At 39.5% G+C, this 24,609-nt stretch overlaps 1 protein-coding gene across 3 annotated transcripts in view; it reads left to right on the top strand.

Annotated features, from left to right (window-relative positions):
- Positions 1 to 24,107, top strand: part of LOC104608293 (uncharacterized) — a 40,317-nt gene extending 16,210 nt beyond the window's left edge. For all 3 annotated transcript variants that reach the window (XM_010274232.3, XM_088896409.1, XM_088896408.1), the window contains one exon: positions 23,017 to 24,107. In XM_010274232.3, the coding sequence (XP_010272534.1) occupies positions 23,017 to 23,850 (834 nt within the window). In that variant the 3' untranslated portion in view covers positions 23,851 to 24,107. The remainder of the gene's footprint in view (positions 1 to 23,016) is intronic.
- Positions 24,108 to 24,609: the final 502 nt, after the last annotated feature.

Here is a 24,609-nt window from a genome sequence, read left to right as displayed (position 1 = left end):
TCTGATAAAATGTCCATCCACTAAAATGTGCTTAGTTCGGTCATGCTGGACTGGGTTATGGGCAATGTTAATTGCTGCCTGGTTATCACAGTATAGCATCATGGGTTCTTTTGCCTGTACACCAATTTCTTCTAACAGAGAATGGATCCAGAGAAGTTTTGAAACTCCATGTGCCATGGCCCTGTATTCGGCTTCAGCACTTGATTTTGCCACCACTGTTTGTTTCTTACTCTTCCATGAGACTAGGTTACCCCCAACTAGGGTGCACACTCTTGAAGTTGATTTCCTGTCATCAAGGCATCCTGCCCAATTTGCATCTGTATAAGCCTCTAGTTTCAACTGTCAATGATCAATAAACAATATGCCTCTGCCCGGGTGTCCCTTCAGATAAGCAAGAATCCTTTCAACTGCCTCCCAATGCTGGACTCGTGGAGCATGCATGTATTGACTTGCTACACTCGCTGCATAGGAGACGTCTGGTCTTGTCATACACAAGTATAGCATCCGACCCACAAGTCTCTGATATCTCCCAATGTCCTTTACTGGTTCACCTTTTGATGCATTGATTTTATGGTTCTGATCAATAGGGGTGCTGATTGCTTTTGTTCCAAGCTTCCCTGTCTCTTGAAGAAGGCCCAAGACATACTTCCTTTGAGAGATAAAAATTCCATGTTTCGATCTTGCAACTTCAATGCCTAAGAAGTATCTCAGTTCTCCAAGATCCTTAATTTCAAATTCTTTATGTAGGTTCCTTTTTAGACTATCAATCTCACTCGGATCATTTCCGGTGACAACAATATCATCCACATAAACAATTAGGACTGACACCAAAGATCCCCTACGCTTCATAAACAAAGTGTGATCGGATTGAGTCTGAGTGTAGCCAAAAGCAATCAAGGCCTTTTTGAATCTGTCAAACCATGTTTTGGGAGATTGTTTCAAGTCATAGAGTGACTTCTTAAGTCTGCATACCTTTCCCTTTTCAGTATCATTGTAAAAACCAACAGGAAGATCCATATACACTTCTTCTTGCAGATCCCCATTTAGGAAAGCATTCTTCACATCAAGTTGAAACAAGGGCCAAGAGTATGAGGCAGCAAGAGAAAAAAGTATCTGAACGGAGGTCATCTTTGCAACTGGCGCAAAGGTCTCTAAGTAATCAATGCCATAGGTCTGTGTGTACCCTTTTGCAACAAGTATTGCCTTGTACCTTTCTATACTTCCATCTGCCTTATATTTTACTGTGTAAACCCATCTGCATCCAACTGTCTCCTTGCCTTCTGGTAGGCTCACAATGTCCCATGTCTGATTCTTAATCAAAGCTTCCATCTCTTCTTGCATAGCTGTCTTCAACTCAGGTTTGGAGAGAGCCTCACTAACACCCTTGGGTATAGACATTGAATCAAGAGAGGAGAGAAAAGCATGGTAGGAAGGAGAAAGTCCACTGTAGGATAAGTACTGTGAAATACAATGAACTGTACATTCTCTTCCCTTTTCTGAGAGCAATAGGGAGATCAAGGTTATCTGTAACAGAGTTAGTAGGATTAATGGGAACTGAAACAGTAGCGGGACCAGGAGGAATACCTGAATCCATGTCAGCCGAATCTGGAGTCTCCAAGGAATCGACAGGAAGTGGTGTGAGTTCTGCTGTAGTGGAATCAACCGCCTTGTGAAGTCTCTGTCGTGAGTAATGCTGAGAAGCAGAACACAAAGGAGGTGGCAAGGTAGGTGCCACAGGGTGGTGGTCAAGCACAGGAGTAGACACAGGGATTGGAACTGGGAGAGGAATAGATTGTTGACTCACTTCCCCAAAACACTCCCCCCAAAACACTCCCCCTGAGAAGGATTCTTTGAGAAGAAGTATGTGGATTCAAAAAAGGTGACATCCATGGTAACATATTGACTCCCAGAGATTGGATCATAGCAACAGTACCCTTTCTGATTCTCTGCATATCCAAGTAAGACACACTTCTTTGCCTTGGGATCAAGCTTCGAGTGGTGAGGACCAAGGATATGTGCAAAGGAGATACACCCAAACACCTTGAGAGGAATATGAAACATCTCTCCCTGAGGAAAAAGGAGACTGAATGGGGTGCTGAATCCAAGTATACGAGAGGGCACCCTGTTAATCAGATATACTGCTGTGAGAACTGCATCACCCCAAAACTGAACTAGAACTGTAGATGTGATCATCATGCTTCTTGTAGTCTCAACAATGTGTCTGTTCTTCCTTTCTGCAACACCATTCTGCTGTAGATTGTAGGGGCAACTGCTCTGATGGACAACACCATTTCTAACAGATATGAGGCAAGGTGTCTTTCAAAATATTCCCTGACATTGTTAGATCTGAACACCTTTATTCTTGTTCTAAAATGTGTTAGTACCATCTGATGAAATTGCCTCACCAAGGATGGTACCTCATCGCGGGATTTCATAAGGTAAATCCAGGAGTATCGTGAAATCATCCACAAATAAGAGAAAATAGCGATTACCTCTCATAGAAGGAACATGGTAAAGGCCCCACACATCCAAATGAATAACATCAAAAGAAGAAGAACATCTTTTATTACTAGGTTTAAATGAATGTCTACAATGCTTTCCAAGTTGACAACCTTCACACTCCAAACTTGACAGACTAACAGACTTAAAAAGTTTTGGAAACAAAAAACTTAAAGAAGAAAAAGTTAAATGACCTAAACGATTATGCCAGAGCATAATTTGACTCACAGATCCTGACTCACTATCCCTACTGACATGATGACTCTGATGAGGAGGAAGTGCATCCAGGAGGTAGATTCCATTCACTTCACGACCACTCCCAATCGTCCTCTTTGAATCTAGATCCTGCAAAATACAACGACCAGGAGAAAAAATTCTTGAGCAGTTCAGGTTCTTAGTCAAACTACTAACAGATAACAAATTAGTGCTCAATCTGGGAACATGAAGGACAGAGGGTAGACAAATAGAATCACTAATCTTGACAGATCCCTTCCCAGCAATAGGAACATGGGATCCATCAGCTGTGGAGACCCTATCTCTGCTAGGATAGAGCTGGTAAGAAGAAAAAATAGTGGAGCTATGGGTCATGTGCTCTGAGGCTCCAGAATCTATAATCCAAGGAGGTCCCTCCTTACCTGAAGTGGAAACATAATTTGCAGTGATGTGTGAACTACCTGTGTGAGCAAAGGAGGTAGAGTGGACTCCACCAGTGCCACCTGTACCTTGCTGTCCGCTTGCGGCTGAATTGGAACTGGCTGTATCCCGCTGGTTCAGAAGTAGCCCATACCTCTCAAGTTCGGCCCTTACTGCAGCAGCTGCAACAGACTCCAGAGCAGTTGTAGTAGGAGGGGCCGGAGTGTCACCAGTAACTGCCATGTGCACATTTCCCTTCTTATTTTTCAATCTAGTCGGCACAAGATGTGGGTGAAGCTTCCAGCAAGTATCTCTTGTATGTTTAGGCTTCTTACAGTAATCACAGATCAAATCTCTTTTATCTTCCTTATTGATTTCACTGCCACTTTGTTTAGGTTTCACAACACTTATCATGGCAGATTGATCATAAATAAGGTCTTTCATCATTACATCTCTCCTTCACTCTTCCCTTGACACAAAGGCATATGCTTGGGAGAGAGTGACACTGTTCCTGGAAAGAAGATGCTGTCGTGCAATATCATACTCAGGATTAAGGCCAGCAAGGAATTCAAACACCCTATACTTCTCTAGATGTTTCTGATAGGTAGCTGCATCCTTAGTGGTTTCCCAAGCAAATGTCTCTAAATGGTCAATCTCCTGCCATAGGGTTTTAAGGACTGGAAAATAGGCTGCAACAGATCTATCTCCCTGCCTTGTAGCAATAATCTGATTTCTCAATTGATAAGCCCTAGCAACATTCTCCCTCTGTGAATAGGTTTCTGCAACCCCATCCCATATCTCCTTAGCTGTATTTGCCCATAAAAAATTTTTACTTATATGTGGCAACATGGAATTACACAACCAAGTCATCACCATATAATTCTCCTGTACCCACCGGGAGTTGCTAGTTTCGGATTTCACCTCTTCACTAGTGATATACCCTAATTTCCCACGAGCACCAATGGCCATCTTTGCAGATTGTGACCATTCCAAGTAATTTGTACCATCCAACCTAACTGTAGCAATGGTTCCAGCCCCGAAGGGGTCTCCAGCACCTCCTCCCACTGGTCCCATTTCACTCTCGGGCTTATTTTCAACTCCGTGGCCCTCCATGCTTCTCAAAAAAGGTAAAGGAAATAACTAAAATTTGTAGCAAGATCAAACAAAACACCTTTTGGAACCAACAACACCTTCTTGGTGTCCTGGACTTTCTTTCACAAAAGATTCCTTTTCTGTGGGATGGGAGAAGAGAGAGAAGAGGCAGCCGCCCTCTCTAGAAGCCTCCAAACCAAACAGGACTTGAATCGCCCCTTACAAAAAAAACTCCAAGGAACCCTAAAAAAATAGGGTGCCATTTCCTAGGTCAAAAACGAAGAGTCCAACAAAAACAAGACTCTTCCCCTTGCTCCAGTTTTTCCTGATTTTGCTGAGAAACCCTAGACCAGCTACAGGGTACACAGATCCATCAAAAAAATCCAAAAACTGGGCTTACCTGAGAGCTTCGATCAGTCTCTTAAATCACCATGCAGTCAGCCGATCTAGGGCTGCATGAGAGAACAACTTCAAGAACCTTCGGCCTGCTCTGATACCAAGTAGAAATCACTATTTTCTGATTCAGTCAAGTTTCTTGTGAAAGGAAAGAGGGGGAAGATGAAGATTTCAGCAGTAGAGAAGGAAGGAGAAGAAGAAAAGAGTAGGAGGTCAACCAGGATTGTGAAAAATTAACCCTAGCCGCCTACCTCTCATTATATTTATATTTAACTTAAAGATGAGATATTACAAGGATGCCCTTAGTAGGGCGGCTACTAAAAGCTGAACAGTCACAACTTAAAAAAACATAAACTAATGGGCCTAAGGCCCAACAACTTCCTAACTAAATAAAAACAAACAGGACCACTCAACAATCAATTTTATTTAGTTGGGTCTGGTTGGGGTTGAGTTGAGCAAAACCTGTATGAATGCAGCCCGTTGACATCCTTACATTCAGATTTCAGATCATTAAGAAGGTTTCTAAGGTTAGCATGATACTCCTTGGTACTCTTATCACCTTGTTATAAAAGGAAATATTCCTAGAACAACTAATATGCCCTCATAATGTTATCTTTACCAGCATACACTGGACATGATCCCATATTTCCTTTTCCATGTCTAGAAATATGAGATTAAACTTATTTTGGGCTCCATACTTTTTTTTTTCTTATCATTTATAGTTTTGGGCTCCATACTGTTCTGTAGCCATGTCATGATTTGGGCATTCTCTTGCTCGTATTTACTTAGCCAACCAAACTAACCGTGGGTTTATCATCTTCCAAGCAATGTTGCATGGATATGGACATGGGAGTTGGAATTTGATGCATGTCTGAGAGTCTAACTTACTGGAACTAGGGCTGTTATCGGGTCAGATTCGGATTGGATCCAGCCACATCTGAATCTGATCAGAAATTTGATACATCAGGCTCAGATAAAATAAATAAAAGAAAAATTTAAAACAATTAATTACTTTTTTAACTTGTACATATATGATAAGTTTATATAAATATAAAATATTGAATTTATTAATTATAAACTTTATATAATTACACATTCAAGTGGAAGTCCCATGGTGCTTGATGTTTAGTAATGGCATAGTATTAATTTTTTTTTTGATAAATAATAGACTTTTATTAAAAGATAATAATAGAAAAGGTACAAAAGGAGGGGTAAAAATTCTTAACCCTCCCAAGAAAGCAATTCAGATTACAATGTTGCCCAAAAGAAATTAACTCTTCCCACCCCTTGTTTGGCCAATGAATCTGCCAAGGAGTTGGCACATCTCTTTATCCATTGAAACGTGACTGCCATATTTTGGGTGAGATGTCTAACTTTCTTTTTTTCATTCAGAAACTTCCACAGACTAGAAGTATCCTTCATCAACCAATTTATAGCCAACTTAGAGTCACCTTCCACTATCAATTTTCTGATATTTAACTCTTGCGCTCTTTTTAACCCTTCCAAGACAGCCAATATTTCAGCTCTAAGAGAGCCCCCCATCCAATAGAACCAGAATACAATGCAATAATTCGACTTTCATCATCTCTGAAGGCTTCCCCTATACTCGACAGACTTGGATTTCCTTCACTACTACCATCAAGGTTTAGTTTAGTGAAACCTGAAACTGGAGGAGACCAAATTGGGTGGGATACATTCTTTCTTGGAGCTGACCAAGCCACTTCCTGGTGATGTCTCCTTCTGAATAATTTTCAAAACTTTGCAAAGTTTTAACCCAATGGATCATCCTTATAGAAATCAGTTCAATGATTACACCCTTATTTCTTTCTTTCCCATGAAAGGTCCGTTAATTCCTTTCCTCCTAGACTGTCCAACATACAGCTGCTCTTACACACCTCCACAGAATTTTCCCTCTCTTCTTCAGCCCCCTAACAGTAGTAGAATGAAATAGGCTTTGAACATTTGGGGGAGGGGTCCACCTGCCACCAAAAAGAGAGAAAAACCAACACCAGATTTTTGAAACAAATGGGCAAGAAACCAATAAGTGATAGCAAGTCTCACCATTCTTCTTACAAAGGATGGACCAGTGTGGGGATAAACACCAATTAGGCATTTTTCTTTGAAGTAAGTCGCAAGTGTTACACTTTTCAAGGAAAACTTCCCAACAAAAAAACACTAATTCTGGGAGGAATTGGTCTACCCCAGACTTCCAAAACTGGAAAAGGGATTCCAAAGACAGGAGGGGAATGAGCCAGTTCCTTGAAGAAAGAGGAGCAAGAGAAGATACCCGAAGGAGAAGGAGCCCAAATCCTACTATCCCTCCTAAGGGGGTCAATAACCACCCCCTCAAGGATATTTAGCAGGTCAGCAATGAGGTTCGGTTCCAGTTCTCTAACTAAAACCCAAATTCCAAGATGCTAACCTCTTAGTGAATCTCTCAATCATCGGGTTCCAGAAACTCTTTTTACTTGGGTTATCCCCTAGTGGCAGCCCCAAATATGTCAATGGCCAATGGGTGATCTCACAACCCAAAATTCGGGCTCTATCCTCCACCTCACTTTCACTCAAATTAATGCCAATCACACAACTCTTGTCTAGATTTACTTTAAGATTAGTCACATGTTTGAAGACATTGATCACTTGCTTCAAATTACTCACCCAACTTACCTCATCCCCACCACAGAAAAGAATTGTGTCATCAACAAACTATAGATGTCTTACTGGAACCCTATTCCTCCCTACCCTCCAACCTTTCACCATGTTTCTAGAGTCTGCCCTCTCAATGAGTTTTCCTAGGACTTCAGCATCTAGGGTAAAAAGAAAAGGAGAAAGGGGGTCTCCTTGTCTGATGCCCCTGGTAGCCTGGAAATGGTCCACCACCCTACCATTCACTAAAATGGAAGTGGCAAGTCCTAATACATCCTTTCACCCATTTGCACCACTTCTGCCCAAATCCAAAATACTCTAAGGCTTCCAATAGAAATGACCAATCCACCAAGTCATAAGCCTTTTCGAGATCCAATTTGCACACAAGCCCTTTCTTCCTGCTTCTTTTGAAATCTTCCACACTTTCATTTGCATTTAGGATTTGATCCACGATTTGTCTGTTCTTCACAAAGGCACCCTGACTTGGGGAAATTATTAAGAGTAGTACCTCTCTAATCCTCCGAGAAAGCACCTTAGCAATGATTTTATTGATGAAACTAATGAAGGATTAAATGCAAAATTAGGTTTATGGACAAGTACATTTAGAACCAAGAGGTTTTAAAATAAGTAGCACTAAAATATAATATATGCATTGTAAATTTAATAATAATAGGAGTGCAAATTAGGGTACACTTAGGATTGGAGACCAAGAGATAATGTGATCCCTTTCGCTTCTTTGGATTAATAATTCATAACAATGGGGAGAATAAGGAGGATGTTGCTCATACAACTAGAGTAGGATGCACAAAATGGAGGAGTGCATATGGAGTCTTACATGATAGGTGAATGCCACTTTGGCAAAAAGGAACATCTATAAAACTGTTGTAAGGCCAGCTATGTTGTGGAGCAAAGTGTTGGGCAGTTAAGAAACACAATGTCCAAAATATGAATTTAGCAGAAAAGCGAATGATTAAATGGATGAGGGATAATTTTTTTTTGAAAATAAATAAAAAAGAAAATTTATTCAAGAAGAAAAAGAAGCTTACAAAGAATGGTGATAAGAAATCACCCTTGACATAGAAAAAGAAGAAAAAGCCCAGAACAAAAAACCAATATCAGCCCCTCCCATGAATCCCTGAAATACTTGATGTATAAACAAAAACCTAATCCTTTCCAGATTCAAAACCCATATCATCCTTGTTACTTGACCCTCCATCTCATATAAGATAAAACACTTACTCAGCCCAACATAGAGAACTTGCTACTGCACTTAACCCCTAATCCCCTCTGACAAAGCAAAAGACCTTGTTACCCATTTACTCTAGCAGCTTGGAAAGAAACTTCTTTGCTTTTCTTAATGATCTTCTTTGATTTCTTCATCTTCTTAATGGGACCTATCCCAAATAGACCTCCCTTCAACCTGGCGAAAACTTTTGGCACTGAAATCAATCTCTGATTTTTCAACTTTTGAATCTTCTGACTGCATTAGGTATCCTCTTTGCCCCTTGATCTTCTTTGATTTCTTCATCTTCTTAATGGGACCTATCCCAAATAGACCTCCCTTCAACCTGGCGAAAACTTTTGGCACTGAAATCAATCTCTGATTTTTCAACTTTTGAATCTTCTGACTGCATTAGGTATCCTCTTTGCCCCTTGCAAATCCGTTGCCCTATTATTTATTCTTTCTAGTTCTAGTATTGCATTTTTCCCAAAAATATGATATGCCTTCTCATCACTATCCCTGCTATCATCTGCCTCCCCTAGCGATTTCTGTCTCTCTTGGATTTCATCATTTCTTGCTATAGAACTCCCCTCATCAGTTTTCGCATTGTTTTCCTCTCTCCCCTTCGATGACATGCATTTTTTTTTCTTCAAGATTCCTAAATATTTTCCTTGCAATTTTCTCTCCACCAATAAAGGACAGATCCAAAATTTTACTTACCTCCACTTCTGCATTCACCACAAGCTCCATATCGATAGATTTCCCAATTTCATGCATTTCATCAAATGAAATCTTCCTCAATTGATTCATCTGCACTGCCATCTTCATCTTCCTTCTCACCAATTGCATCTTTGATTCCCTTTTCTTTCTCTTCTGTAAATGGCCTTGTTCTAAATCTAAACTTCCTTTTTCTCCTGTAAACCTTTGACTGACCATTTTTGCAATCTCCTTTCTCTCTGTCTCTCTTCCCTCCTTTGACAACACCTCCATTTTGCTCCTTCCCCTCCAGACAAACCTTCCTCATCCCCACATCAACCTCATCAGGCGATACATTTGAATTTACTCCATGGCTTCTTTCAACACACCTGCTCTTATTTCCCACTCTTTCCATTTCCTCTTTGTTCATGTTTTCCTTTTTGACCCTTTTTTCTTTCTTTTTTCCTGGATTTTCAATGATTCTCTCATTCCCCATCCGTCAACTCTGCTGTCCCCTCTTCCCTTTCCTCGCAAACCCCCTTTTGAATCACTTCTTTTAACAGTCCTTCGTCCTTATCATGATCAAAAAATTCTACCAGCAACTGATCTCCATGGTTTGAAGATGCTCCCACCTCACTTTCTTTTTCAACTACAAATTTATCTTTATGATTTACACTTTCCACCTCCATCGCCCTTGTCTATTCCTCGAACCAAAACTACCTTTTACTAGTTTTGCCCTTTCACAACCATCTCGTTTGCCAGCAACTCCCTGACCTTGCATTTCTCTCTCGTTTTTTGATCAATAACTGCAAATTTCATTAATGAGAAAGAAAAAATAGGAGTATGAAGAGTATAATTACAGAGGTCAATGAGAGATAAAACCTCTTATCTCTCCCATAACCAATTTTCTCACTTACAATTGTGTCCAGAAAATAGACTATCTTCTCCCCTTGTTTGACTAATGTATCAGATAAAGAATTGGCACTTTGCTTGATCCTTTGAACAATTACTTCCATGTCTCTTGTTAACCATTTGAGCTTCTTCTTTTCATTTCTGTAAGTCCATAACTTCATCTCCTCACCTTGTATCCAACTCACAACTAGTTTTGAACCATCCTCAATAAGTAGTTTTCTAATGTTTAATGTTTTTTTCCCTTTGCATGCCTTCCATCAATGCCAATACTTCAGCTCTAAGAGAATCTTCCTCCCCCGTCGGTCTTGAGTGTAGAGCAATTATCTTTTTTTTGATAAGTAAAAAGAAATTCATAAAAGGAAAAAGCAATAACACAAGAAAGGTGATCAATTATCACCCAAGAGAAAGAAGACGGACACCTCAACCACTAAATACATTTAAAACAAACTAGCACCAAGACACAAAACAAAATCTTAACCAAAATAAATTAGACTATTGAAACCAGAGCACCATCCTCTAGACCCCCAAATCTTAGAACAAACACAGACCTCCATCTCCTTAGAAACAAAGAACTAAATTGCTAAAACCACCCCAAATCCTCCCCCTCAAACGCTATCTCGTCTGCATCATTGTCTTCATTTCAAATCTCTCCTCATTCCCCTACTTAAACATTCTTCTTCTGCTATTCCTTCCTACTCTCAGGCCCCTCAACAGCTTTCTAGCAATGCCTTGCCACCCAAAAAAAGGCCAAGGCTTTTACCCACCTCAACATCTTGTTCAACAATTTTCTCAAGGTCCATGCCTTCATTCCTTTCCACCTTCTCTTCAGAATTTCTATCAATCACTCTCAAAGCAAATTCACTCCTATCCTCATTTTTATTCTTCTCTTGAGGCAAGTAGCTTGAGCCCCCCCCACTACACACACAGAAGCCCCAAGTGGTGACTCTTTTATCTTCACTCCTTTTCTCTTAAACACCCTCTTGTATCTATTTGTAGGACCTGCCCCAACCACACCAAGCTTCAGCCTCGAGAATACCTTAGTCACATGAACTATATGTAAATTGCTTGAACCACAAGGTTTCTTAGGAACCATCTCCTCAGCAGCAACCTCATCTTTTTCGTCAACCCTCTTCCTATGTCCTACCTCAAATCCTAAACTTCCAATCACAACTAACTTAACTAAAAAATGGTCATAACAAGAATCACATCTTGGGAATCACCCCTAAAACCCATTTGTTCAACTATCTCCCCTTCTAAGGAACCTCCAGAATCTTTAATATTCTCAACATTACCATCCACCTTCCCGACTTCCTCCACCCGCCCCTCCCCAAAGCTTAGGCTTCACCCCTTCTTCCGTCTCTGTGGCAGTTGAGAGATTTGTGACCAAAGCAGAACCGCTTTCCTCAACCGTCCTAGCTTCAACCTCTTGAAGACCAGACAGAATAGTGTCCTTGATGATCTCAACTCCTTTTTTTGATAGATTTGATGATCTCAACACCTTCTTAAATGCAACTTGGAGAATGATCAATGGAAACATCGCTTCAAACCTTCTTAAGATCAGCAATGTCCTCCCCATCTAACAGACGATCATCTTTCTTCCAAATCTGTCAAATTTGTAGATCACCTAAACCCAACTTTCTTCCTTTCCTCTTCACACCTTAAACAAGTCGGTACTGTTCAACACCCTGTTGGATTCTCCCCAACTTTGAAGAGGATGAAGATAGACCCACACCATGGTCTATGAAACCTCCCCTTTACACCAGGTCATGCGCCCATTTAAAGTATTAGATGTGGGCTCACCATTGTGCCCACCTAATTGAATCGACCCACTAACATTAGCAACGTTATTTCCAAAAACTCCCATTTGGGGTCCTAGTCCAATACCACCTTGCTCGCTTAATTGACCATTTGTTAGGGCCTGGCCCAATTGCCCAAGTTGATCAACTCAGCCCTTAATGACTCCACTATTATCTTGGTAGAAAGTGAAGACAAATGAAGGAGAGAGAAGAGAGGAGAGAGAATACAATTGGGAGTCAAAAGTTCTTGTTGGAGGCACCAACCCTTCTATTTATAGTGGGACGATACTGCTAATAATAAAATATAAGGAGGAAAGACAAAAGTGCCCTTGCGGCACATAAGTATTAAAAATAACATGCTAACTCTCCCCATCAAGCTGAGGCATATATGTCTATCATGCCCAACTTGTCACATAGGTTGTTGTGCCGCAAGTGATGGGCCCTTTGCAAATATATCTGTGAGATGCTCTCCAAAACTAACATAAGGAGCACATACATCCCTACTTACAAGTTTCTCTCTAATAAAGTGTTTATCCACTTCAATATGCTTTGTCCTCAGCTCACTCATCAAGTTTGATTCTCAAATAAAGTGACATGGGATTATCAACTGTAAACCTCAGCTCACTCTTCAAGTTCTTTATCCACATACTTTCTTCCACTCCATAAGACATGGCTTTGTGCTCAACCTCTACACTGGACTTAGCCACTACACTTTGTTTCTTGGTTCTCCATGTGACATGGTTTCCCCCCATAAAAGTACAGTACCTACTAGTGAATTTTTTTGTCATCCATTGATCCAACCCAATCAACATCTGTATACACTTCGATTCTCAAATGTCTATGCTTCTGGAATACAAACATCACATGCCTGGTCACATAGGATCACACGATTGATATAAAGGAGTTGGAAAACTTCTAAACCCCTTCACGGCATCTAGCTGACACAGCCTTAAGGTTTTTCTTAGCACATGACCAAGAGTAAGAGAGGAAAAAACAAAAAGTTCTCCCAGACCAGTCATAGATGAGTTTTTTGAATCTCGATCTAGAAAACAAGAAAAGAGGAAGCACACTTGATCAATCTGTCCTAAGGCCCAATACATGTTCTGTGATACCACGTTATCCTAATAAGTTAGTAGAAAGTAAAGATAAAGGAAGAAGAGAGAAAATACCATTGGAAGTCAAAAAATTCTTGCTGGTGGCATCAGCGCTTCTATTATTTATGGTGGGACAGTACGGCTAATAATAAAACATAAGATGGAAAGGCAAAAGCGCCCTGGTGGCACATGAGTACTAAAAGTAACATGCTACCATCCATGATCGTGTCCTTTTGGCTTCTTGAACACACCAACCTTCTCAATATTTGACATGCCATTAATATAGCCTTCCCTAAGTTGCGAAGAATCCTGCCCCTTGCTGGTTCCTCTGCTGTTGGAATAGGGTTAGAATCCATCAAATGGATGGCGGAATCATGCAATATGGCTGGCCAAAATTTCAATTTATTTTTTTAACCTTTTCGAGAACCGATTTCTTGGTAAATTGAAATATGAAATTTCAGGATCGTTCTTCCATTGAACCGGACCAGATTTGAAACCAAAAAGAAGGGAGATTATACTTCATACGGAAACCACAAATCGCAGTTCCCAAGGTGGAAGTTCATGCCTAATATCAGTCCTAAAACCAGCCTCCAACTGAAGATGGTGCAGTGTACAGAGAACCAATTCAGCAACACATGATTTCAGCAAATCTGCTATCCAACTGGCTTGGATCTTGTGGGATGAGTGAGCCTGATATTCTTCAACGTTTTTCTTGCAAAAACTAGAAGAAAAACTGATCAAAATCAGTTTTTGAAAATCCTTGGTCGAGATAGGTTTTCTGGGAGAGAAGAGAGAAGAAGAAAGAGCAAGAGAGTGAAGAAAATAAGTTTTGCTTGCCCTCTTCCTCTTAACCCCCTTATATGGAGCACTTTCCTAATCTAATTAGGAGATTATCCAAATCTGATTTGGATCTGGACTCTTTTAAGAGATAAGCATTATCCTCTTAAGAGGATAGGTGCTCCATACGTAGAACCATGCCCAGTTTTGACCCAAATCACATGACAACTTAACTAATCATATTAGTGATAGACCTTAGGCCCATTTTCCTTAAAGTCTCACGTCCTTAGGTGTTGCATGGCCACTTGGGTTGATATTGTATGGCGTGGGACCCCACAATGATCTCACACAAGCCCATATGGGTCTGGCCCTACCCTTGAAAGAGGCTAGGCCGAATTCACTACACGGGCAGTGAACCCTTGACCCAATCAGCATTGGTTTAATTCAGGCCCAACATTTACACCTAAATGATCCTTAGATTCAAACACCCTATGAAGACCCAAGGATAATGGACTAATGTAAGACAAAGCCCATCAGGTAATCAGCCCTGTAATGGTCTCTTACACTTAACCTCTTGGCCTATAATGATCAAAACACTGCCTGACAGGGAAGGACCTCTCCCCTGGCTGCAAGGTGTAGTGTCACACTCTTGGTAGGATGGATCTCAGGATTAAAACTTTTTGCAAACTTTTTTATAAAATAGTAGTATATAACATGTAAATACATTTTGCAAAAATAGATTTCAGCTACAGTTGAAATCCACTACCGGCAGTTTAGGTTTCTATCAGAGAGTGTAAACCTTGATATTCACTTTGCCTGACAAAGGGGCCGATCCTATTACTATGATCACCCACTTAGGTGAATTCCCGAACTGCCCCAACATGCCTAGTTGTTGACCCTTGATGGATCTCATTGATTGGCACATCAAAGAGAACCCAGTCCAACACTTAGTGCGTACCATCAAGTCTGAAGTTATGTGTAACTTTCTAGTTTTGCCCATCTATCTCCAATGTCCAGGGCATAATTGGATATTGATCCAAGTTCAGTGCTTCTGATAAACACCCAATGGTTGTGCTTGGGGTCTAACCCTAGCAACTGAGACAAGTTGCTCCAACTACTTGGCAGCACTTTAGTGTCAGCCTTGTCAGGAACATGATGAACTCCCAAGTCTATCCAATGGTTGACAACATTCTAAACTAACACGAGTCTCTTCAGTGTCCAGTTTAAGGGGTAATACACAAAAACATACCAATATCAACATGAAACAACAATGCACTTTATTCATTTACAAATAAATGTTTACGTACATCATTCTAATTGGAGCTAAGGGCATACACTGTCTAACATCTGCCCCATTTGTCTCTCTATTCTTAGTAATCTACTCCATGTCTTTTGGTATTCTCTACTTCTACTTCTCCATTTTTAGAAAATACCTTATAGCTTTTGAGTTCAACCAATCCATGCCACATAATCCAGTTTCTTCCATATACTTGTCTCCTCTGTGACTCTCCTTCCACGTCTCCGCTTAAAAGAAGGCCATGAACCAGACTAAGTAGCACTTGTTTTCTGAAAATAGCTTGATCTTCCTCATAATGGCTTCTGGTTTCACACCATTAGCCTCAAAGCAGCAGAATGTAAATCAATGCCGAAAAACCCCATCCAAACGACTGCCACAAATTGAAGCAAAGGAGATGAACATTTCCTGCACCCAAAGATGGAATGGCAATCCCGGCATCCTCAGTATAACATCGTCCACCATTTGCAATGCTCTAGTATTTGAAGATGGAGACCATTTTGAGATCAACACTGGCCATTTTTTATTTGCACTGTAACTGCTGCTAGCTCCACTTTGTTCTCCAATAGATCAATCAGTGCCTTACATCTTTTGAACGATGTAATCATCAGTGAACCCTCTATGCCCAAATCCCTTTATATTGTTGTATTACCGGCTTCTAAGGACTAAGATCCATGTTCAAATAGTCAAATCAGGTTTTAGACTTTCAGAGTCCATTGACAGCCTTCACTGGAACATCTGTCGGAAAAGTATATACTACTAAAATAGTAGATACCTTTTGAATTCTGATATTATGTAACCTATAAAAGTGGGTATATACTACCCCCTTTCAACTAATGTTATGCATCTTTATTCTTCTTAATATAAAAGGTTTTTATTAAAATAAGGAAAAAAATGAGATCCCCCTTCCTCTTCATCCTCCTCCTAAACCCCCTCCTCTTAAGGAGGCTTACACCTCTTGTGTTCTGAACTACGCCTAACGCCTCTAGGTAGTGGAACGCCGTGCATCACGCCTCCGTGTTTTAAAACATTGGTTAAAACAGTGACAGAGGTTAGTCAATCCTTTTGCCAATGGTAAGAATAACAGAGATTAATCATAATGTTACAAAACTTCTAGCAGTAGCATCTTTTACCTTCCTCGGCGAGACTCTTGCTTCGTGAAGGCAATAGTAAGAAGAAAATCCAATGATGACCGTCTGCAATGGGATATATTGAAGTTTGGAAAAAGATGAAAAAAATAAATGTAGTGTCAAGGATGAGAAGAATAAAATCGTGTCCAAATGGTGGGCTCACCAGCACAATATCGAAACTGAGAAGAGGAACCCCAGTAATCTCTCAACGGTGGAAAGAAATGTGGAAGAGGAAACCAGAAATTCGATGTAGGGTATTTTACCTGTTTTAGAGAAGAATTATGGAAGTGCGAAGCACAAAATCAATTTTAATCTGATTTGGTGACTTGCCAAATCAGATAAAAGTTGGAGACACATTGAATTACCGTTCTTGAATGGTGGGGCAATTCAAGAAACATCAAAAAGATGTTTCGAGTAAAAAGTGAAATTGGGAAAACTGACGCAAAAACGTTTTTCGACCGTTTCTAAGAACGTCGTGATGCCTGACGTGATTTTCTTGCCGACTCCGTTTAATTGCTGATGTGTTGTTCATGCCACATCAGCAAAAACAGAACGCTTGTGAAACAGTCCGGTGCCAGACACCATAAAAAAATGTTGCCTTTGTCATTAAATAACATTTCATATGAAAGATGACATTCATCTTGTACATTATCTATAAATTTGTATTAAATATAAGCTAGGAGATAGAAAGGAAATGTTATGTAAAGGTGTCCTCAAGAATCCATGGAGTGTTGGACTCAAACATGTGTCCGTGTTGAACGCGTCATTCATTTAGGAGAGTCCATGAAACATTGCTTTCAAATATTTGATGTCATCTGCATTATGAAGTAATTAGGAAATCACTTCTCCCTTGGGAGTAGGCTCACTCTATAACTCTAATTAATTCTACTTCAGCTAATCTTCCAATGTATTATTACCTTCCTGTGTTTAGAATCCCACAAGCAGTTATTAGAAAGATTGAGAAGCTAATGAGGGGCTTCTTGTGTGAGCCTGGAGAGGGAAAGAAAGACCACTTGATTAGATGGGAGATAGCGAGTATAAGGAAAAAGGGTGGAGGCTTGGGAATAGGTAATGCAAGTAAGATGAATTCAGCTTTACTTGGGAAATGGTTGTGGAGTTTTCCAATGGAAGATGTAATTGCAAAGATAACAACCAAGGAGTTTAATTACATCTTCACTTCAGCATTCAGTTGTTGTACAGTTAATAGTTATTGTATAGTTACTGTAACTATTAACTAACTTCTCATCATTTATAATTGTTCTTTGTTCAAGTCAATGAGATTTCATTTGAATCTGCAACCAATTCTAAGTTGGTATCCATAGCGTTGCCTAGGCAGCTAGGTGATTTTTAGAGGTCGCCTCACCCAACACTAATATGTTTTTCGTATTAGGCAGTCACCCATATACCATAGTTTTCAAGGCGACTAGGTGATTTTTAGAAGTTGCCTCGTCCAGCGCCAAGGTGTTTTTGTATGAGGCGCTCACTCATATATATATTATTATTTTGAATGTGCATATGTATTATATCATTTTATTGGTTTGTTTTATTTTATTAGAATACATCTTGTTGTATGTTACCATTTTTTTTATTAAAGTAATTCTCTTTTACATTTAAAACTACAAAAGTTTCTTTGGGTTTGAGACTTTGAGTTTTGAACCGAGAGCTGAGAAGAGAAAGCGAGGACTAAAAGTTTCCATTGTTCAGTCCAAGTAGTCCAAGACCTCCAGGTACGTTTTTTCTTCTTCTTCTTTAAGAAATATTTTTGGGATGAAACAGGGGCTTCACCTCCTCCTCTTCTTCCTTCCTAAAATCGCACTGGTACTTCTTTCTTACTTTTAACAATCCTCCATTTTTTCTAGCCTGAAATAGGGTCTCCACCCCATTAAACACAGTCCACATTGTCCTCTTGGACAACTTATGTTGGGAACGAAAATTTTCCTCTCTTTTCTTAGTTGCACTCCCCCATTTTTGTTGGCCTGGATGCTAGTTATGGCATTTTATGTTTTATTCGAATGATTTTATTGCTAATAGCTAGCATACATGTAGGTTGGTTTGTATAAAAAACCAATAAAGTAGCTTAAGAGGGGTAGGAATATTTATTTTGTACTTCCAAATTCCATTGCCTAGGCAAGACTGAGCACCCTGTGTATTATTCATTTTATTGGTTGGTCTTATTTTATTAGAATACACCTTGTTGTATGTTACCATTTTTTTATTAAGATAATTCTTTTATATTAAAGCTACAAAAGTTTCCATTGTTCAGTCAAAGTTGTCGAAGACCTCCGGATAAGTTTCTTCTTCTTGTTCTTCTTTAAGAAATATTTTTGGGAGAAACAAGGGCCCCTCTTCCTTAAATCACACTAGTACTCTTGTATTTTACTTTCTTACTTGAAAAAAAAAAAACACTTTTGGGAATGAAATAGGGGCTTTGCCCCCTTCTTCTTAAACAGGGGTTGTGCCCCAACTTTCTAAATTTTCCTGTACTTTTTCCACTATTTTTTAGTAATGTGTTTTTTGAATGAAATAGGGGCTCTGTCCCTTTATTTTTCTCTCTCCTTTTTTGCTGCATTCTCCATTTTTATTAGCTTGAAATAGGGTCTCTTTCTCCTTAAACACAATCCAAGTCATCCCCATGGACGACTTATTTTGGGAACGAAATAGGGGCTCCTCCCCCTGATTTTTCTCTCCTTTTTTTTTTTTTATCTACACTCCCCCTTTTTTGTTGGCCTGAAACAGGTATGATGTATATGATGGCATTTTGTGTTTCATTTGAATGATTTTATTGCTAATAGCCAGTATACAAGTATCTTGGTTAGTATAAAAACTAATAAAGTAGCTTTAAGAGGGATAGGGATATTTATTTTACTATCAAATGGCCTAGGTGACTGGGTGCCCTGTGGTCGCCTAGGCGCCTTGACAACTAATGTTGGTATTGTGGAGACTCTGTAACTTGATGTATCTTTTTAGTATAGTCCCTGTTGTAAATTACTTATTCATTTTATTCTTCTTTTCTCTTTCAGCCCTATATGGGCATTCTTGTAACTGTACATATCTTTTAATATATAAGACTCTTTGAGGTGGGGGTCATTCATTCTTGACACCTCTAAGATTATTCTTGTTCTTTTCTCTATTCAGCCAAGAGTGTTGACATGGTATCAGAGCAAGTTGCTCTTTGATCTATTTTTTCTCTCTCCTGAACCTCACTAGAAGCAGTAATCCTGTCGTATTAGGGTTGTTTTAATCAACCCTTTTCTGTTTAGTCTTCTTTGCGCAACCAGCAGGAGAGATTTCATTAGATCTCTATTGGGAGACATTGGTTCGAGGCCAAACTTCAGACTTGGTTTCGCCCTGATCTATTCTCCCTACAAAAAGCATCTGATTTGGTGAAGTTTTTGAAGGAGTTCTGATCTTATTCTTGGCGGCAACACTGTATAGTTTCTTTTTTTGGATTGCAACAGCTTTGGACTTCAAATCTGGTGTCGCCTAAACCTGATCTATTCTACCTACAAACAACATCTGATTTGGTGAAGTTTTCGAAGGGGTTTTGATCTTCTTCTTGGGGCAGCAACACTGTACAGTTTCCTTTTTTGGACTGCAACACTTGTGGATTTTAGGCCTCTTACATCAACCTGCGATTTGAGTTTTTCTCTCTAGATTGAAAGGTTCTCTCAAGCTCTTCTTAACCCTACACTCAGTTTCTGGTTTGGAGATTTCTAAGGACTATTTCGATCAGAATAAGATACCTCCTTATTCTTGAAAAAGACGCATAATGTGTTGGTAAATCACAGTTTTCTCTCAATCGGCTGACTCAATCAACCTATAACCCTAGATCTGGTGTAGTCCTAAGGTTTTCTTGCTTCCCATTTATTTGATTCAGACTTCAGATTCATATTTGGAAGGTTTTAGACTCGACAATCTTAAAAAATTGCCTTTTTTGGACTGTCATCTTGAGTTCTTGATTGTTTAATTTGGTTGTCTCTGATATCATTGTGCCTGTTCCTCTAGATGCATCCATTGTTGGGGGTCGTTGGGTTTACAACATCAAGCTAAAATCTGATGGATCTCTTGATCAATACAAGGCATGTTTAGTTGCCAAGGGATATAGTCAGGAGTATGGTATTGACTATGAAGAAACCTTTGCTCCTGTTGCAAAGATCACCACAGTCCTTGTTCTTTTAGCAGCGTCTGTCGCTCAGTCTTGGACCATATGCTAACTTGATGTGAAGAATGCCTTTCTTCATAGTCAGTTGAAGGAGACGGTCTACATGAAACCTCCTCCTTGGTCCTTTAGTATGTCGCCTAAAAAAATCTCTATATGGTCTTAAACAAGCTCCCTGAGCATGGTTTGAACGCTTTTGCGATGTTGTAGTTGTTGCTGGATATAGCCAAAGTTCTTCTGATCTCTCTCTTTGTTAGGCGACGGCCTTAGGATATTACCATTCTCCTACTATATGTTGATGACATGTTGACTGGGAATGATGCTGAGGGCAGTTGTGAATTGAAACTATTACTTCATAATTCTTTTCACATGAAGGACTCGGGCCCTCTCACCTATTTCTTGGGACTGGAAGTACATCGTAGTGATCGAGAGTATTTTGTTTGTCAATAGAAGTATGCCTCTGACCTTTTTAAACTTGTTGGTCTTAATGATGAAAAGCATGTTGATACACCTATGGAGCTAAATTTTAAGCTATCTAAATCTAAAGGTCCATTTCTTCCCGATGCTGCCTTGTATCGCCAGCTTGTGGGGTCACTCATTTATCTCATTATGATTCCGCCTGATATTTCTCATGTTGTTGAAAGTTAGTCAATTTGTTTTTGCTCCTCGTCAGCCTCATATGACTGTTCTTCATCGCATCATTTGATATGTTTGAAGCACAACTTCTCAGGGGCTGTTCTTCCCCTCCTCCTCTCCTATTCAGTTGAGAGCATATGCTGATGTGGATTGGATTGGTTGTGTTGTCCAGACACTCGTAGGTCCACTTTTGGGTGGTGTGTTTTTATGGGTGATTCACTCATTTGAATTGTAAGAAACAACAAACTGTCTCCAAGTCTTCCATTGAAGCAGAGTATAGGGCCATGTCTTTGGTTTGTAGTGAGATTGTTTGGTTATGATCTCTCTTTATTGGATCTTGGCATTCAGCTTCCTACTCCTATTCCTCTCTATGCAGACAATATGAGTGATATCAAGATTGCATCTAACCCTGTCTTCCATGAGAGGACCAAGCACATTGAGGTGGATTGCCACTTTATCCAAGATCTTTTCATTACTGGGTCTATATTGCTTCCTCATATAGTCTCGGACATGCAGATTGCTGATATTTTCACCAAAGCTATGACTAGAGTTCAACATCTCTTTCTTATAGACAAACTGATGCTATTGTCTAGGCGTCAGTTTGAGTGTGGAGACTCTGTAACTTGATGTATCTTATTAGTATAGTCCCCGTTGTATATTACTTGTACATCTTATTCTTCTTTTTTCTTTCAGCCCTATATGGGCATTCTTGTAATTGTACATATCTTTTAATATATAAGACTCTTTGAGGTGGTGGTCATTCATTCTTGACATCTCTAAGATTATTCTTGTTCTTTTCTCTATTCAGCCAAGAGTGTTGACAGGTATCAGAGCAGAAACCAATTCATGGTTCTCGATGGCTAAAGGAAACTCCATTGATAAAAAAATGGCTAAAGGAAACTCCACCACCACAAGTGCAGTTGCAGCCATCCCAGTCAATTAGACCACTCCCAATCCTTCAAACACGGATATAATTACTCATCTTCTTCCCATTAAATTGAATCGAGGTATATCCGAATTCAATCTGTTTAGTTAATGAATTGACTTTTCCAATCCGATCCGATTTGTTAGGATCAAGGGAGGTGTCCAAATTCGGCTCTTTATCCAATCGATTCGGATTCAAATAAGATCTGGTCCAACTTATTTGCAGAATGCCCATGTATATTTTTAGATTGTAGACTCCTAGGCCTAGGACTCAAAGCTGTAGACTCATGAGCATAGTTGTCAAGGCGGCGCCTAGGCGACAAGGCGCCCTTGGAGTCTTGCCTCGCCTAATCGCCAAGCAGTTTTCTATTGCGTGTTATAACAAACTTTTATATTCTTAATTTTTTGAGGTTATAATTATAAAATAGACATTTTTAAACTAAAATACTCATTTTGTGTGTTTATATACTCATTTTTTTTTGTTATTTTCTTATTTATTAGGGTTTAATCAACACAAACATTGCTAAATGCTGTATTGAACCCTCAAAGACTTCAAAACCTTAACCAATAAGTAAGAAAGAACATAAAATGTTGTCCAATCAACACATTTTCTTCTTTTTCTTTTCTAATTTTGTGTTTTTATATACTAATTTCTTCTTTCACCTTTTCTTTTCTCCTTTTCCTATAACAGAAATAGGGGTTCAGCCCCTGTATCTTTTGAATTTTCTTTTCTTTCTTCTTTTTCTTCTCATGAATATGTTGGAATATGTTGATTTTCTATACTTTAACATGAAGTTTATACTTTTCTTATGAAAATTATAGATATTTATTAAGGAAATATGATTATGGAACCTAGGGAACTACCCTAGGATACATGGTTTTACTTGAAAAAAATCCATCGTCCTTGATATGTGTTATTATTATGAGCTTGTCTTGTGGTTTATAACAGTTACGTTACTTTCCTGACATTTTCTATTCATGATTGGCTTTGACAGTGTGCTTCCATTCATATCAAATTAGGGTAACTGTAAGTTGTAGCCCCATCTTTCAACCCCAGCATCAATTTTTCTTGCCAACTTGCTGCTGAGCAATACAATTATGATTTTGCAGGTAGAAGAGGTAAATAAAGAAAATAAGAAACACAAAGAAGACAAGCATACAAGAAAGAAGCACAAAAAGAAGCATCACTTTGAGAAGTCAAAACATGGGAAACACTCATTGTCCAATGACCAATTGAGGTCGAATGAAAAGGAAGAAAAAATTGAGAGGAGTCGCAACAAAAGGCATGAGAAAAACTCACCTGATGGCTGGTCAGATTCAGAAGCTGACACAAGGGAAGAAAGAGGAAAAAAGCGTCACCACAAGGATTCAAAGCACAGGGACCATTCATCCAAAGGCCAGTCAGATTCAGAAGGTTTCTCAAGTGATGGAGAAGAAACAAGGAAGGGGGGTCATTCCAAGTCAAAGCATGGGAAGCATCCACCTGAAGGAGGTTTGGTTTCTAAAGATGCCAAGGAACATACAAGGAACTGGCGAACAAGTAATCATGGTCGTCACAATCCCATCCAGCGGTCAGATACCAATTATACCCGAAGTGATGCATCTAAAACTGAACCCTGGCAGGGTTCCTACAGGAAGAATCGGCAGGCTGCACCAAAACTCTCAGAAGAAGAGAGAGCTCTGAGGTTACGGGAGATGCAAATGGACGCTGAGCTCTATGAGGAGCAAAGATGGAAGCGGCTGAAGAAGGCCTCAGAGGATGATGCACGTGAAGAAAGGCAGGCCGGTGCGTCTGGTGGCAGGTATTTTTTAGATGCTGCTCAAAAGGATGTATATGGTGCTGACAAGGGAGGCAGCTTCACAATTGAGGAGAGCGTTCGTCGACGAACATATTACCTGCAGAGGCAATCGGATGTAAGTGAAAGAAATGCTTTCCGGCGTTAAGTGCACCTGGGAGTAATGTATTTTATTCTTGTTGTGTGTGATTTTTTTTCCCCTTACTGTCGTCCGCTATATGCGCTTCTCACTTGACAGACCTTAGTTGCAGTCCAGTTCTGTATTATATTCAGAATGATCACTGAAAGCTTCATAGTTCATAACTTCATATAACCAAATCTTCTGAATATTTTGACAAGACTAATCGTCAAAAGCATTGACATGTCTAAGATGAAATAAATAAACGAAGCCAAAGATGTTCTAAAGCATTGTAATGGACATAGTCAGGTTAAAAAGACATCTTTGTTTTGTATGCTTACTGGGGCATGGTAATTTTGACGCAAGCATGGTAGACATAAACCAGAAGTTCGAATCATGACATCGATGGAGAGTATAGATCGAAAGTCTGCTTTTTTCTGTCACGATGACATATCTCTTCTGCTGGTTTTTGCCTTTATCATCCGTGATTCCAAATCACTGGGTTGGTTTATTTAATCTTCTTGATGATGTTATATTGACATGTCTAAAATGAAGATAATTTTGGCCATAACATTCAAATGTAATGATGGCAGGCGGTTTATAACTGTGGGGAAAAGCTTTTACGAATTCACAATAAATCTCCGTTTGTTTGCGGTGCAAGTCCAGATCGGATCAAATTTTCATGTGCGACTGAGATTTGCTCCCTTACCGGATAGCTGATGCAAAATTTGCATTGGTCTCATCTTCACTTATTGATCGTGTAAAATTTTAAATTTTAAATCTGTACTT

Source organism: Nelumbo nucifera, chromosome 1 (genome assembly GCF_055504915.1).
Source record: "Nelumbo nucifera cultivar China Antique chromosome 1, China Antique-T2T, whole genome shotgun sequence".
In the NCBI taxonomy this organism is placed as follows: Eukaryota; Viridiplantae; Streptophyta; class Magnoliopsida; order Proteales; family Nelumbonaceae; genus Nelumbo; species Nelumbo nucifera.
Note: the sequence above shows the minus strand (reverse complement) of the source record. Positions and strands in the feature narration are given on the sequence as shown.